This window comes from Bacillus rossius, assembly GCF_032445375.1.
Source record: "Bacillus rossius redtenbacheri isolate Brsri chromosome 9 unlocalized genomic scaffold, Brsri_v3 Brsri_v3_scf9_2, whole genome shotgun sequence".
In the NCBI taxonomy this organism is placed as follows: domain Eukaryota; kingdom Metazoa; phylum Arthropoda; class Insecta; order Phasmatodea; family Bacillidae; genus Bacillus; species Bacillus rossius.
Genome location: NW_026962013.1, coordinates 18,693,805 through 18,710,220, shown reverse-complemented (window position 1 = coordinate 18,710,220; position 16,416 = coordinate 18,693,805). Strand labels below are relative to the sequence as shown.

The 16,416-nt window shown below is 36.7% G+C and overlaps 2 protein-coding genes across 3 annotated transcripts in view; one reads left to right on the top strand and one right to left on the bottom strand.

The window, feature by feature from the left end:
* The window catches only part of LOC134542918 (myosin heavy chain 95F), a 265,995-nt gene that overhangs the window by 83,866 nt on the left and 165,713 nt on the right, over nucleotides 1–16,416 (top strand). For both annotated transcript variants that reach the window (XM_063387508.1, XM_063387509.1), the window contains exon 2: nucleotides 10,225–10,396. The gene's annotated coding sequence lies outside the window, so the exon portion shown is untranslated. The remainder of the gene's footprint in view (nucleotides 1–10,224; nucleotides 10,397–16,416) is intronic.
* The window catches only part of LOC134542920 (diacylglycerol O-acyltransferase 2-like), a 58,065-nt gene continuing 55,489 nt past the window's right edge, over nucleotides 13,841–16,416 (bottom strand). The window contains exon 6 of the mRNA XM_063387512.1: nucleotides 13,841–15,747. Within this exon, the coding sequence (XP_063243582.1) occupies nucleotides 15,590–15,747 (158 nt within the window). The 3' untranslated portion in view covers nucleotides 13,841–15,589. The remainder of the gene's footprint in view (nucleotides 15,748–16,416) is intronic.

Sequence of the window (16,416 nt, the reverse complement as noted above, 5' to 3'; positions counted from 1 at the left end):
AAGGTCAAGGTCAAATTTCAAGTTCAAGGTCAAAGGTGTGGTGACCAGATAATTATACTAACATTGTATCAGCACACTCTAGCAGACGAAAACAGGATGGTGATCTCCAGCGGGTGATTTCAAGATGGCGACCGTAACGAAAAGTGCAACACTGGTTTTTAAGATTTTTATATTTAATTCGATTATTTAATTTTTTTAATGATTTGTACAATTTTTCCCGATTTTCTAACATAAAAATTACGGATTTTCAAGATGGCGACCGTAACGGAAATTTCAACAGTTACGTCTTAATACAAGATGATGTATTTGTCTCGAACAGGCAGTGCTATTATTACTTAAAATAAAATAAAAATTAAAGTCCGAATATGCATGTTATTTTTTTATATACCTTATTTAATTCATAGTTTGGTAAATGTCTCGATAGCCGAGTGGTTAAAGGCGTATGTTTTCCAACCTAGCGATCAGAGCTGCGCTGGTTCGAATCACAGCGCTTCCAATGTATTTTGCATAAAAAATTAAAATTAATATGTCGATAAGGATTATAATAGATATGGTAGGTAATAGAACATCGAACTTATGTGATGAGACAAAGCGATGTTGGTGCTCTCTAGGAACAAACAACAGAAACAAAGTCGATGGTATCCAAGATTTCGGCCTCCAGCGGAACAGAAAAAATCAATATGGCGACAGTTTGGAAAATTTCATCATAATGAGTGGGGGCTCGATTTAAAGAGGCGGATCCAAGATGGCCACTGTGGTGTACTTGTCCTGTTACATTGTGTCCCGTTACGTTGTGTCCCGTTACGCAGTGTCCCGTTACGCAGTGTCCCGTTACGCTCGTACAAGATGGCCGCCGTGACGTCACAATCCAAGACGGCGTACCGACAATCTTCAATCCAGAGCCAGAAGCCAGTCCCCGGACCGTCATTCCTATACTACTCATGACCGAACCTCCTGTGCTCCTGAGGTCGGCGTCCTGTTCAACCACCGCGGTGCCCAGAACAAGTAAAACACATCTGGATTGCCCGTTCTTCCTGGTCTGTCGGCGAATATTTTCATATTGAAATCAATAAATTCATATACCCAAATGCGTGGGCGTAGATCTCCAGGTGTTTTATGTAAAACTTTCCGTGTATTTTAAAAAATTTCTGCTTATTGTGTGCACATACAACGTACAGGTATACAATATACAACATGCAAGCACCCCATCCAGAGATGACTTGTGTTGGTCATAGCCCACGCGAATAACTCCCCCCTTCCAAATTCCTCTAGTTAATATTACAAATTTGCGCATGTATTTTCAACTTTTTTCTCCCATGTAGAGTTTGCTGACTAGCTACAATCACTGCAGAGCCAGTGGGAATTTCACGAAATAGGAAATATGTATCCTTATAAATGACTTGTCGAATATGTTTATACAAACTTGTAAACATAAAACATGTAATGGATAAAATAAACATTTAAAAAACAGCATGTGTTTTACTTGGTGGTAAAAAAAATTGTAAACAAACCTGAGTTAAATATAATTAAAAATTCTGATTATTTTTTTTGGCACATAATTTGGTAATGTGTACTTACAAAGCAAACTTTATTTCCGAAATGATCGTCTAACTTATGGCAAAGTTTATTTTAGCGTTTTGTATTTTTTTTCTAAATAAACAGCCAAAAACATCACGCAATCATGCTCTGGGACTAGGCCGAGTTTATGAACTACTCAAGGAACGCAACAACGCAAGAAAATCACAGCCGTTTATAAAGCACGCAAGACGCCACCAATCCTATAAGTTGAAATTGTAAAACAGTAGAAAACAAATTTCTACCCTTGGCTTTATTTGATAATCCATATTTATCACGAAAACAAAAGAAATTGCCACTATAAATTTTTTATATGTGAATTTCAGTATGAAAGTTGAAAAAGTGTAATAATGATGTATATAATAAAAATAACATCGTGGCCTTCTATGCAAATAACGACTGCATCTTTAAAAAATTTTTGGGGACACTGCAATTCAAATATGGGTGGCGGAAACGCATAAACCAAAACGCAAGGATTTGAAAGTTGGGCGATGCTTGCGTTGCATTTCTGCGTCTTGCGTAGTTTATAAACGGGTAGGTACTTGAAAACGTCGTGATTGAGAATTTTTTTTGTCTCTTGCGTAGTTTATAAACCCGGTCCTACAATCACAATACAATTGCACAATAATGCATCAGGGCGCGGGCTCTGATTACAGGACGCTGCTAGTTAAAACACGAGTCGCAGTCGACGTTAACACCTAACAAGAGCAGCCCGCGATGTCTGAAAGCGCCCTTGCTGTCTGGACCGCGTGACGATCTCCTCCCCCCCCCCCCCCCCCCACCCCTCACGACCACATTCCCCGCTGGGAAGTGCCTCCTCACGTGACCGGTCGACCCCGGCCTGTTCGTTGCACTGCACCGCGCGTGCGTCATAGCACCCGTGAATGACGCACGTGGACGTGAGCGCCGGTACATAACTCGAGGTCGGCGTCTGAGGAACAGGTTTACAAGGGGGCTGCTTATAGATTAAAAAATAATAAACAATATAATGGAAGGCCTTAAGTATCCACTCGCCCGGGCAGGGTACACGCGATAGCGCGACGGGCGGGCGACATCCATATTACCGCCGACGGACAAATACGATACGGACAAATACGCCCCAATAATACACACTACAGCCATCAATGCTTGACTTTTTTTATTTTATTTTATATATAATTCAAATTTAACATTCGTGCGTTCAAAGGGAAGGTGAAGGAATTGCGCACGTTAAGAAAAACCACGAGAGAGCCAGCAAACCAAATTACGATTGGCTGGACATAAACACTTATGCCTGACTGTTGGGGATTTTTAGTTTGCACTGCTAGCAATTCAAGATTTTAATAAATTAGTCTTTTAGATCCAATTAGTATGTAATTACGGTCCTGCAAATGGCTGTATTACACTACTCGGATTAATTTCGCCACTCACTTTATATATTTATATTGTGCGTAAATTATTATTATATATTTACAATATTTATTCAAACAATTACGTGTTTAAGCTATGATTAATATTTCTCACTTACAAAGATACACAAGGACAATGAACAAAAAAACATACGTATGCTTATTGCTGAGCCATAGCCACCCATTAGGATATAATATGAAAATTAACAAAAATAAAAATTTATAGTCTTTAGCTGATTCATAGCCACTGCATTCTGGCCCCCATTTGTAATAAAGAGTACAGTGGAACCATAACTCATTATATATTTCCGAATTCGTTGCATATAATGCACACGTTGACATCATCACCGAACTGCACTGAGTCTATATCATCCTCATTGTCGTCACACAGATGTTTTTTATCTACCACTTCTTTGTTTGAAGACGATGATGATTCCAACATAAGACCTCTTCTGCTTGTCTTCATGACCTTCTTTCCGAAGTGTTTGCTGAATGACTTCCTATTTTTCCTATTATCTGTGACAGTAGATCTACTTTCAACCATTTTCTTCTTACTGTTTTCGTCAAAGTAGGCCTTCATTAGACTCGAAGTGATGATCTTAGAGTGCTGCTTCCATGGGGCCCTTGTTCCACTGTTCCTCCCAAGAGGAACTACAAGGAATCAAGGAATAGTTTTTGATTATAGAACGAGATATGCGGGCAATATACATTTCTTTTGTAACAAAGTATAACTGTACCACTTTACACTGTTTGCTTCGTTGCAACGAGTGTTCTTGCTTTACTAAGCTGTACTTGCTCTCGGGGCATAACTACTGTGAAGCCACAATAAGAAATAATTAACAACCTGAGCACTAAACATTAACAATTCAAGCATCTAAAGTGATTCTCAAAATATGAATGAGTAAAATCATTTGTACTCTTTTCAAACTATCTATAACTGGCTGTCAAAATCAGATTATGCCAAGTTGAAATTACTGTCCAGCAATAAGCTAAATGCATTATTTAAATCGCCGTCAAGAAATATACTATTACTGGATCCAAGGCTTCTCACACATAACAGGCAATATCAACTGATTCTATATGTCACCCAAAACATTAAAAATATTTATATTCAAATATAATACTGATAGAACAAATAAACAAATATAATACAGATTGAATAAATACCAGTTGTCCAGTGACATGCCGAAGTAAGAAGGTTGAATCCCAGATACTGTCCAATATGACACCACATAAATTAGTGCTGTCCTTGAACGAGAAGCCTTTGACCATCGTTTCTGCCCCGATGTCCTATGTGACTCTCTTACATGAAGAAATTTCACTACTCTCATTCAAACTCGTTCGACGAGTAACCAATTTTTTTTTGACGCCGAGTTTAATCTGTTTCTTGCCGCTCCTATTACCTTCCAAAACTGCAGAGCGAATTTTCACTAATTTCTCGCTGAGCGAGTTGAACTCGCTTCGCGAGTGGTGTCCCGACAGTAGTCGAGGGAGTTGCCTTGTAGAGTGGTCTGACGATTCCTCGGGGGGGACTGTTTCTGCACTAAAGTCCGTCCTCAAAAATAACGAAGTTCCTTCCTGCCAATGTCTGCGGCTGAGTCCAAGCTTGGCTGCGGCGGTGGGCTCGGACAGTATGACGTCAAGGTCGCGTGGAGGCAGCTTCGGTGTGTTGTCTTGTGGTCCTCTCGTCCACCCGAAAGGGAGGGGGGGGGGCGCTTATATACCCGGAGGGGGTAAAGAACTTCTTCGGCTATAACTTCTGATAACATTCAACCATAGGCTGGTGATCGAGCTGGCTTCCGGCCATGTCGGAGTGACGTGTAGCGAGGCGGTGTCGATGAGCTACTGCAGTGAACACCGCAAAGTTGCGGCTGGGTAAGCCACCAGGGGATACGCCTAAAGTCAAGTCCGGGATCACAAATATGAGAACGTTACGGGCGTCACAACTACACCCGTAACACCGCCCGATTTTGATGAGCATGGCTTAGGAATGGAAAGATTTTTTTTTTAAAACTAGGCCTACAGTGTAGTGCAACAAAGGAGGTTGACTCACTTCATTTTTCCTCCAGATGTGGCAGTTGGAGGCCAAATCTGTATTATTTTGGCACGTTGATTCTGGTACTGGGGGGTTCACGTAATTTAGCCCTCGGAATAGGACTAGAAATGAGGTCATAAATCGATATATGAGAGATCTAATAGCAATGAAAAAACACTTCCAGCTCCTAATACAAAGTACACTTAATTATTATGAGTTAATAACATTTACTTATTCATTTAGTTATTTAAGTTCAATTCTCCACCGCTCGTACGAAGGTGCGTTCCGAATGGGTTTGGCACTTCTATGGCCTTGCATATAACAGGAAACACACACGTTTGGGGAATTGCGATAAAACGTGAAATGTTAATTAGATTAATTACAGAATTAGTTATTAAAAGTACGTGGCACAGATGATAAGTGCGTCCCTTGCGGTGACGACTAACACACGCACTCACACGCACACGTTGATAGAGCCGGGGAGTTAAGGGGTAAGGGGGGAGGTGGTGGCACATCAGGCTCGTATGGGCGTAGCGCTGGACGATGTCATTGTGTCCTTATTCCTCCAATCCATGTGTGGTTTACTGGTAGTAACACAGCTATGGAAACCAGGGCGCTTCTCTGATTCGCAATAGGTTTTCACTCCCTTCCGCAGCACGGAGTTGAAAGGACAAAGAAACTCCCAAGAAAGGAAACTGCCCACAAGTGGGCGGGGACATCAAACCCGGGACATTGTCGCTGACCAACCAGAAGTCTTGAACCAGGCATGGCTCCAGAAGGGAGAGGGTGTGATGGTGTTGGGAGTGATAACCCTTCGCGTGCCCGTATTTTATTTTTATTCTGGGGGGTATATGTATGTTTAGCCTACTTCAATTCATGTGTTAAACTTTTCTTTCATCAAAGTTTGAATGAAACTATCAAAGTTCAGATTTTGAGACCATGAATTTGTAAATATTCCAAAACAAATATCTTTACTATTTTAATGTCATGTTATACAATTGCATCCTTTCTTTGTAAGATGGCCCCTCGCGAGAAGCAAGGGCGTCGCCAGCCGATGGCTTGGGGAGGGGGGGGGGGGGCAAGTTGTGGGAAAATTATGTATTTTTTTTGCATTTGGCTACGTTATTTTATATCTCTAAGGCTCTAGTGGGAGGCAACTGCCCCCTTCTGGCGTCACCCTTGGCGAGAAGTCTTATTGGATCTGCACAAACCCTGAACACTTGACACAAAAGATCAGGCCTGTTAATTTTAACAGACTATAAGCTGGGCATTTTCCCCTTTTGCCCCCCCCCCCCCCCCTTCTCGGCGGCCCTGACTACAACATGTTAAAAATGCTTTAGAATGATAGTCCTACTATCAATAACTTGTATAATAATTTTAATAAAATGATAGCATAATTTTGCTCAAATGTGTAAATAATAATGTAACGAAAGTTGAAATGAGAGAGGGAGAATATGCGATTGGTTGATGCTTGAATTCAGGTGCTTTGAGCATATGTCAGCCTTTGAGGGCAACCTGGAACGAATCAGCGATTTATTTGAGTGATGACAGAATAAATGTCTTTCTTTCGTGGGTGGAAACAGGAGTATTCCGAGGAAACAACAACCTCGTGGTACTCCCAGGGAGATGTGTGTTTAGGGGTTCCCTTCACGTTGCATAACAGTTATCGAAACTAAAGCATTCACCAACACGTCTGCTGTGTAATTGTAAATACATAATTGCTTTCAATAACTTTTCAGATAGAATGTAGCGCACAAAGTTTACTGAACCTTGCTTTGATGCAAACGTCTGCAGGCAGAAAACATTCGTACTAGTCATTATATATGCCACTCCTCGTGGGTACGTTACACCACTTTCCAGGCCTCGAACACAAAAAAAAAAAATTGTCAGAGCTAATATAATCGGGAAGAAATATAAACCAAAGACGCCATATTGGATTAAACAGTTTTCTAAGGGCCTTCATATTATTTATTTATTTAACTGATAATACAGTGTCAGAATGATGGCAAAGATAATTACAGAAATACAAGATTAAGATTCGAAAGTGAATGAGTCATCAAAAATGCAGTAGCCGTTGGCAGGAAACAAAGGCAATATCAACAATAAATGTTTCCATACAGATTATCAGGAAAATTTGGTTAAAAATTGCTGAAAAAAATTCAATTAAAAAAAAACCAAGACAAATTTTCCCCATATTGCCCCACGAGAATACATGTACCAAATTTCATGGCTTTAGACCTCATCGTCTCCATGCTATGCGAACTTCAGATCGACAAACTGTTTTTATTAATATAGATTAAATACTATGTTAGAAATTATTGGCCCTTTTTGAATCATTTAGAAATTGTTTCTTCATAAGAACCTTGAATGGACTAGACTTAAATACATTGTGTCCATTTAATGAAGCTTGAATTTTATTCCCTTTCATTAGTGTTTCATGCACTAGGTAAAAAAAAAAGTTAAAGATAACAAAACAATTCTGCACAAATATAATGCTGAGGTGACTGCAACAGATCTGGTACATTATTCTGATTTCTATAGAAATATGCAAATAGTTTGATAGCATGTCACAGCGTTAACTGATGTACTGTAGACTGTTGTGAACTCCAGTAACTGGTTAAAAATAACATCACACAGTCAGCAGACACATCTCGATAAAAGAATATATTGTTTTTAATTATTGGCAATATTTTCACATTCATCACTGTGTCACTCCTAGTAGCTTGTTGACGCAGTGAATGATATTGGCTTATCTTCAGTAGAAGCTTGCAATTATCAAATGCTGTAACACTTCCATACCTTGTCCATTCTTGGTACATTTCTATCGAGTATATAAAACACTTTCACATAAATTGTGTTCTTTACGACTAGTGCTAGCAGTGCATCAGATTTTAACTGGTGTAGCTGATGTACAAGAACTGATTACGTTCTTCAGTTTCATCCCCAATTCAGAATTGATATTCTGATTACGTTCTTCAGTTTCATCCCCAATTAAGGGCATAGTTGGTATGAATATTTATTAGCATTCAGCTTTTAAAAATATCTGTTTCAGTAAACACATGTAAAAACTTCATAGACATCTCTCAATCCAGAAGGGTTAAAAGTTTGGTATCAATTCCGTTTCCAAGTGTAAAACTGTCCAGAGATATTTCCTGTTTAGAAAATGGTGGAAGGCAGATAGTAGTATTATCATGCTTTAGTCAAACAGTATTATTGTTAACACAGAAATTATTTGAAATATTAAAACTTGCATACTTAAACCACTGACAGGAACATGGGGACAGTCCTAGGTGTAAACGAAGTACGTGGCCGCATAGGGCGCTAAGCAAGGAGAGTTGAAGTTGCCTGCCACACATCAGACTATATAGAACCAGAAGGTGCAGAAATAGTTTCAGTAAAAGCAAGAAAGCATAGATAAGACTAAACATATTATACACAGTCAATAATAAAAATACAACAAAAAAAATTGGTTGTCTGTAAAGTCGGTTTTCAGAAGATAGTTTAACGTGACGTCATAACAAAACATTGATGAAATGATTGCATACTGTTATGAATAAAATTGAATCATTTTTATTGAATTATCACTATTCTGTATGGATACAAAGAAGGAGTGAAATGAAATCTACAATTTAATTGATAAATTTACTTTTATTTACACTCATTAATTCAAATATGTTTATTAATTTAATGAAGAGATTATTTTAACTATAACTTTTATACATGTTTGCTATTTAACTTCTTCCAATCTGTGTTATTCTGTTAACGATAGGAAAAGTAGGAAACAAATGGGAGTTTTTCAAGTTTAATGTGACTCGAAAAAGTCGAATCGATGGTTGTTCCAATTGAGTGGAAGAGAGATAGATGCGGCGCAAGTGTACAATGAGCGTAACGGGAAAAATCATAATGGGACAATGTGCGTAACGGGACAATGAGTCATCCTTTTTCGTGCGTGCAGCCGGCGTTCATCGATTTATTAGTCACGTCAAAAAATAATTAGAAAGTATTGGGTGTAATTATAATTCTTTCCAACTTATGCACACTATACAACCTTTCTTTAGGTAAAGCATTTGCTATTTGCTTAAAAATTTGTCGATGATACATTAAGTATTAAAATTATAATCAAGAAGCTACTACTAAACCATTTTTAGCTTATATTTTCTTATTTAACTGTAAGCAAGTTGTATTCACATTAATTTAAAACTTCTCTCTACTTTCTGTTATTGTTAAGCCAATGAAGGAAACCTTTTATGACAATGAAATTGTTCGACAAGTTTTACATAACTCTAGTGTATAGACTGGCGTTGATAACTTGAGGTTTAACAAAACAAATCTATGCAAATGTTGCAAGTTAATGCCTAAACTCGGAATCATGCTTAGTTAAATTTTGATATTCTATTAAAACTATCGGAAGAAATTGATTCAATAAAATCGAAGAAACTGGTATATTGGCCATAACAATAAAACCTAGTTTATTACAACGCACAGCATGCTCACAACTAAGTCATAACTTAATGGCCACAGTAGACGAGTAATAATGCAATTCCATTGGTTTTCTTTCTAAAAACACATTAGTCTCATGCAACATTTTTATTGCTTTCAACTTACAACTTCCTATAATAAACAAACTTTTGCTATTGGCTGAATGAGGGGCGGCAAGTACAAAACCACAAACAAGTACAAATATTTTTTATGAAACTTAAAACATGCTTTTCTTTTCAGTAGCATCCAAAAATAAGGATTCTCAAATTTTTACTTCATGTTGTTTCCACCATTTATGGTGTGCTTGTGATGCAATACATTGGTAATTAAGCTTTTCCAAAAGAATAACAGTGTAAATAAAAGTAAATTTTAACCCCTTAAAAATTGTAAGGTATAAAATCAACTAAAATTCCGCTTTTTATAACCTACAATTAGTTAATTTTTTGTGCTCAAAAATTTAATTTTAATTTTTTTTAGGATGTTATAAAACAGCAAATGTCAAAACAAGGTCTGTGTTAAATGCATATTGCAATCCAAGTACATGGACATTAGCTGGCACACAACCTATATTAGTACCCAAGGCAGTCAAGCTATGCAGGGGCCCCTTTTAGATAAAGTAATAAAAATTGAGAATGATCAGTAAGTATGTACTTTTAGTGACTATTGGTTATTACAGTTAGCTTTGTACAAATCTAATGTAAGTTAAGTGATTACAGTTTTGAGAATTGGACTCATGTTATCTTCCAGATGGCAAAGATTGAACTGACCACTCAAAATTGAAGCAAGTTGCATTCACCAAGGGCAGCTCCAAGTCTAGATGGGCTGGGCAACTACCACGAGCCTCGCAAATACCTGGCCCCACACGGACTCAGTTTTTATTTTACTCGTTTGAATAATTTTCGAAGGAAAATATGGACTGGTGAGTAAACGAAAAATAGTTATTAGCATGCAATTTGAGACGCTCATCAATACCTTTAGATTTCAATTTTTTTTACATGATTTTGTATTACAACTTTTAAATTACAATTAGCATTTACAAAACCAACTCTAGTATAATTCATGAATTATTTATAAATTTTGGCACTGGGTTTGTTAATTTAACTTTCTGGTTGGATTATGGCTGAAGTCAGAAGCATCCTTCGACATTTATCCACTCACTGAATGACTAATTGAAACAGCTCTGTGGAGAAGTCTTTCGATGGTCTGTAACCTGCTGGGTAAAGAAAGCCAACATGCTGAAAGTAAATATGATCTGAAGCTCTTACAAATGCTTGTTTGGTCGTGTTTGCTGCCGGCACAGGTCTAAAGTCCAAACAGCCGACATTTACAATACATAATTTTGACGTGATAACGTCTTATAAATCGAACGCCGACTGCAAGCACGAAAAAGCAACTCTGTCATGTTCCACCCGAGCAGAGCGTGCAAGAACCGGCCATCCACCGTGCGAGAAAATCTATTACAAACAGGTTAAGGCGGGCATTTTAACTAATTGTTCATGATTATATTTAAACAAATTATTTAAATTAAATTTGCAAAAACTGTAAATAATATTTGAAAATTAAAAAGCATGCAATTTTTCATTGTTTTCTTATGACTATCACATAAAATTATCATCCGTAAACAGACTACAGACAACCCCCTTATTTTACGTAAAACATTTTAGTATGTGCTTGTAAAATCTATAGAACATTTGCTGGATGGTCAAACTGTAATTTGAACATTCTGTAAATCTGTTTCAAAATTCAACTGGTATGGGTTAAAAATCATTTCATATAAAGGATAACATACATGTGTAGAGATGGTAAAAGATAGAGAAATTTTGGAATCTTATTGAGGTTTGTGTAATCAAAGGTCTGGAAAATAAAATTCCAGTTCCAGAAGATTTTAGATATGTGCTATATCCTTACATACATCATTTGCACATGTTTAAAAAACTTTGTCTTGTTCTTAATTAGGAAAAATTTTAGGTCCCATACCCATGTTACAACCAACCTTCAAAATCCAAGCATTTTTTTGTGGGACACTGGAAAAAAAAAAGACATAGGGTGCTTTCCCAACATATTACACTGAGCAGTTCATCTGAGAAAATGTTTATTTTTGCCAGATCTCAGCAGAAACCCGATGGAAATAGGCTATCAGCTGTCAGTCACCCAAGGCATTTATGAAGTATGAGAGGTGGAGATATTGCCATGTGAGTAGACTACATTTTCGAAGAGCAACTCTTATTCCAGCTCTTAAAAACAATTTCAGAGTTTACTTTTTTTAATTTTCTGAGAGCGGGCTGTTTTTTATTCCATACCCCAAGAGCTCTCAGTAAGGTTACTCTACAAAATACTAGTGTCCCAAAAAATTCCCTGGCATTCATACAGCCAATATTGAAATGGTCTATCATTAGTTGAAATCAGTCACCACTTTCCTGATCAGACATTACTGGGTTGCACATTTAAACTCTTCCAGAAACAACCTCCTTTTCAGTTGTTTTAATGGCAAAAAAATTGGCGGTCTGTAAATTCAGTTAATGGACGATAGTTGAACGTGACATCATAAAACATTGATGAAATGATTGCATACTTTTATGAATAAAATTGAATCATTTTTATTGAATTATCACTATTTGTATGGATTCAAAAAAGGAGTGAAATGAAATCTACAATTTTGTCGTAAGGGGGGGTTTTCGGATGAACGAAAAGGATTAATTTGGGCGCCACCACGTGGAAGGGCACGTGGACCCAGCTACGAACTCTCGGCTCAGGGCCGTGACGTGATCCGTGTGGGGCTAGGCTAATCTCCCCCCTCGTGCGTCGCGTTCGTGGGCTCTTGAGGCGTCCCACACGCCTCGGAACTCAGGGAACTATACACGTGACCACTGAACCACACATTCTGAGCTAGTGATTTTATTACCAGCGAACTTGCACTGGCGAATTATTACAAGGCACGTTACAAAAATGTTAAAAGAGTTTTACGTAAAGTACTAAAATATCCGTTGCGGGTGATAACCAGTTTATAGGCTGACCAGGTCACCGCGTGGTGGCCTGGCCTCGAGAGTCAATCACGTATTACGCATACAAAATATCCGTAAACAGAAAACAAATATTTAGGCGAAAGAGTCTACCACCTGGAGCAGGCCTCGAAGAAGTTAGAAGGTTTTAGATTTATTTAAAGATGCGACGGAAACTAACTGATCAGTGAACAAAAGAGATGAAGTCTACGAGGTGCGTGGGTCGCTCCTACTCCAGGCGGCGAACGGAAACAGACTGACGAGACCAGAGAATCATGGCCGCCGGGAAGGGTTAAGTTCCCGCTTTGTTACCGGGCAGCTGTCCGTTAACATACTTAAACAAATATTTAAAAAACAAACAATTTAAGTACACTTATTTATAATTAACAACCTTTAGTTATAGTGTTATTTCTTACTAAAGTTTAAAAACTATTGGCGGGTAGTTCTGCGGATGCCCGCATGGGGCGCTGCGCTGTCCTTACTTACTAAAACTTGAGGCGTGACAATTAGGGATATTTTATTACATAAAAAGGTTTATACATTATGTTTATTTTAATAAAAGAAAGGGGTCGTCGCACCGAATAGCACCGCCTCTTGCCGGGCGCCCAACACACACACACACACACACACACACACACACACACACAAACACGGGGTGGGACGTTTGAATAGAGGGTGGTGGTGGGAGGAGGGGTGGCGACGGCGTGAGGCACATCGGGCTTAGGGAGGGCGTAGCCCTAGTCGACGTCAATTTAATTTATAAATTTACCTTTATTTGCACTCATTAATTCAAATATGTTTATTACTTTAACGAACAGATTATTTTAACTATATCTTTTTGAATGAAAGTGATTGTTTAATTGGAATGTTCAATTGGCTCCATAAAATAGTATATTCCCTTGCACATCGGTTAGGCGGTTCAACTTGATATTAAAATTTCAAAATATTTTTTTTAATTCTCTTTTGTGTTTCTTTTTGTTTATTGCTCTTTATTTTGGAAAAAATGGAAAAATAACCAAAAAAATTAATAAAAAAATAGTTTAGTTAAAGTATGTACTAAATTATTTAAAAGATACTTTTGAAAAGCCCGCCTTAACCTATTTAATATAATAGTAGATTCATAGGCCAATCGAGTGGAAGATAGATGCGGAGCAAGCGTACAATGAGTGTAACGGGACAATGAGCATAACGGAACAATGAGTCATCCTTTTTTATGCGTGCAGCCGGCGTTCGATTTATTAGACGTCATGTCAAAAATTTTTAGCTATTCACAGACTAATGCTGACCATGAGTAGTTACCAAAATTAAATGTGCATAAATATAAGGCAGGTAACTGAGCTGCAGAATTAAAACTTTGGGACTGATTTTCTTCATTTATAAATTTACTTTAATCCTCTTGAATGGCAATACAAAATACTCTTATTAAACATTTAACATTCTCTGTAAACAACAATGTATTCTAAAACCAAAACTTCATTTAAATTATTTGAGCATTAGCACATAACTACAAGTGAGGAACCATGTTGACAGCATATTAGTTGTTAGTAAACATTAAAAGCATGATGAAAATACAAAATGTAGGATCAACAAATCCCATGAGACATTAGAAAACTAATGACATACTTGTTCACATACAATATTCATAGTTCATATGTACTGCTCCAAAGTTAAATTACTTTTCATATGTGCACGTTTCCTGTAATTTATCAAGCTTTTCTATCCGTTATGTACAAGCCTATCCAGTGGCCCATGTTTTTGTTACACAGGTACAGAACAGTCTCAAATAGACTGATACAAACTTGCATGTCCTTAAAACATGTGAAAACATTTCACATATATATTATCAATGACAACTTCATTAATATGCACAATGCACAAATTTTATTAGCAACAAATATATACTATAACATTTAGATCAAACACCTCACAATGTATTGTATAAGTAGAGAATACCTATGTGCATTTACATACAGTAAACATACAACACTATGAACTTTTCCCTGTCAGACAAAGAATGAACACTTTATGAACACATTTTTAACCTTATTTTTAAATTTTTTATTTCCAAGTTTTCAAGGTCGGCCACAAAAGGGGCAAACCTCCCATTAGCATCACTATTCCTAGGGTCTTGCTCCAGCAGTCCGAGGATGTGTGTTGAGTAGGAATTCACAATTATCACACAGGACACAAAATACACAAATCTCTGATTACAATTTTTTTTGTCAGTATTGCTAGTGTGTACCTACTAGGTTATCACAATTTCACTACCTACAATGCTGAGCAAAAATCTAATTTTATCTTGTGTTATTTTTCAGAAAATCTAATATAAAATAAATAATGCTTATACTCTCCATATTCATCAACTTTGTTACAAATTTGATGATCACTCTGAAACAGACCAGTTACAAATTATTAGAATGAATGTTTTTAGTATTTCATAAAAATTACATAGTTTTTGAAGTAATAATGCATCTACAATTCTAACTAATGAAAACCATGTGATGATTACGAGTATGTGACGTTAGTACATTCAAAATTATATGAAGGCATAACAAAATATCTCCTTACAATTCACTCTTATGAGAGGAATAAAATCAATACATCCAAATATAATTACTGTATATATAATACAGTCATTCCATGAAACAAAGCTAGTCTTACTCTGAAAAATCACAACCACTAAAAAACTTAGTTTATAAAGAAAAAAGGTTTATGTACAGTGTGTGATGCAGCTTCAATATTGTGATTTTTATTTTAGTAATAACCTCTTATGCTTGGTCAGAAAATTACCTAATGCTCTTAATTATGTACATATATAATGTGAATTGTCTATTTTTAATCCAGAGCAATACATACCTACCTACATCAGCTAAGTGAAATATTACAAAAATATATTTTTTCCTTCAACTGCAATATTCACTTTTACACAAGTTAATTTTTATTTAGTATAAAATTGTATTCAAACTACTGACTAGATAACAAAACAATGTGTCTTTTCTATGACTGTGCAAAATATTTGTTCAAAATATTTCACACCATAGTCCACGTGATATGTCGGGTATTGCGTGCAAGTAAGCACAGAAATAAACCACCCCCTTTAGAAGTAGTTGCCGTCACACTATCTTCAGGAATGTCTTCTCGGGATCGCTGACATATTTGTGTTTCTCTTCCTCGAAGAAAGCTATCAGATGATCAGTGAACTTCTTATGCACCTCGTCAACCTCTTCTCTGGTTGGCTCTGGTATTTTGGGCACCTCCATTGGCTTCCCAACTGCAATTTTAAATTCCCGCACAATACAGATTGCAAAGTTATCATTTACATCAATGCTGTGCGACCAACGCTTCCATTCTGTAATATTATACCACTATAGTATTATGTTCAAACTTCAAGACAATACATTAGTGTGACCACTAATGACTAAAAATTTTACCGTCAAAATTTATGTATCTTTATCCCCATTGAATCTTTTTTTTTTTCCACTTAAGTTTAATAAATGATGTTTACATGTGGCTAATGACTAGTACTAAAAATTGCTAATCTAGTTCGACAACTATTATTTCTTAAAATTTCCTGACTTTCCCTGGTATTTAGGAATAATGTTCAATTCCTAGAGTTTTTGCAGATTTATACTTTTTTTGATCTGGAGGAACCTTGCAAAATGTTTTCCAGCAAACAATATTTTCACAACATTGATATTATAAAATCATCTGTGAATTTCTGTAAAAATAGCAGATTAAATCTCCTTTAAAAATTTACTGTACTGTCTAAAAGAATAACATAAAATATTATAAACTAGGATTTAAAGCTAAAATTAAAAAAAAAAAACATGCTGAAGAAAATTTTTTTGGCACCAGAATAACTGGAAAAAACCAAAACATGTAATACACATAAATTGATAACATTTAGAATATTATTATGTTCTTGGTCATTATCCATCCA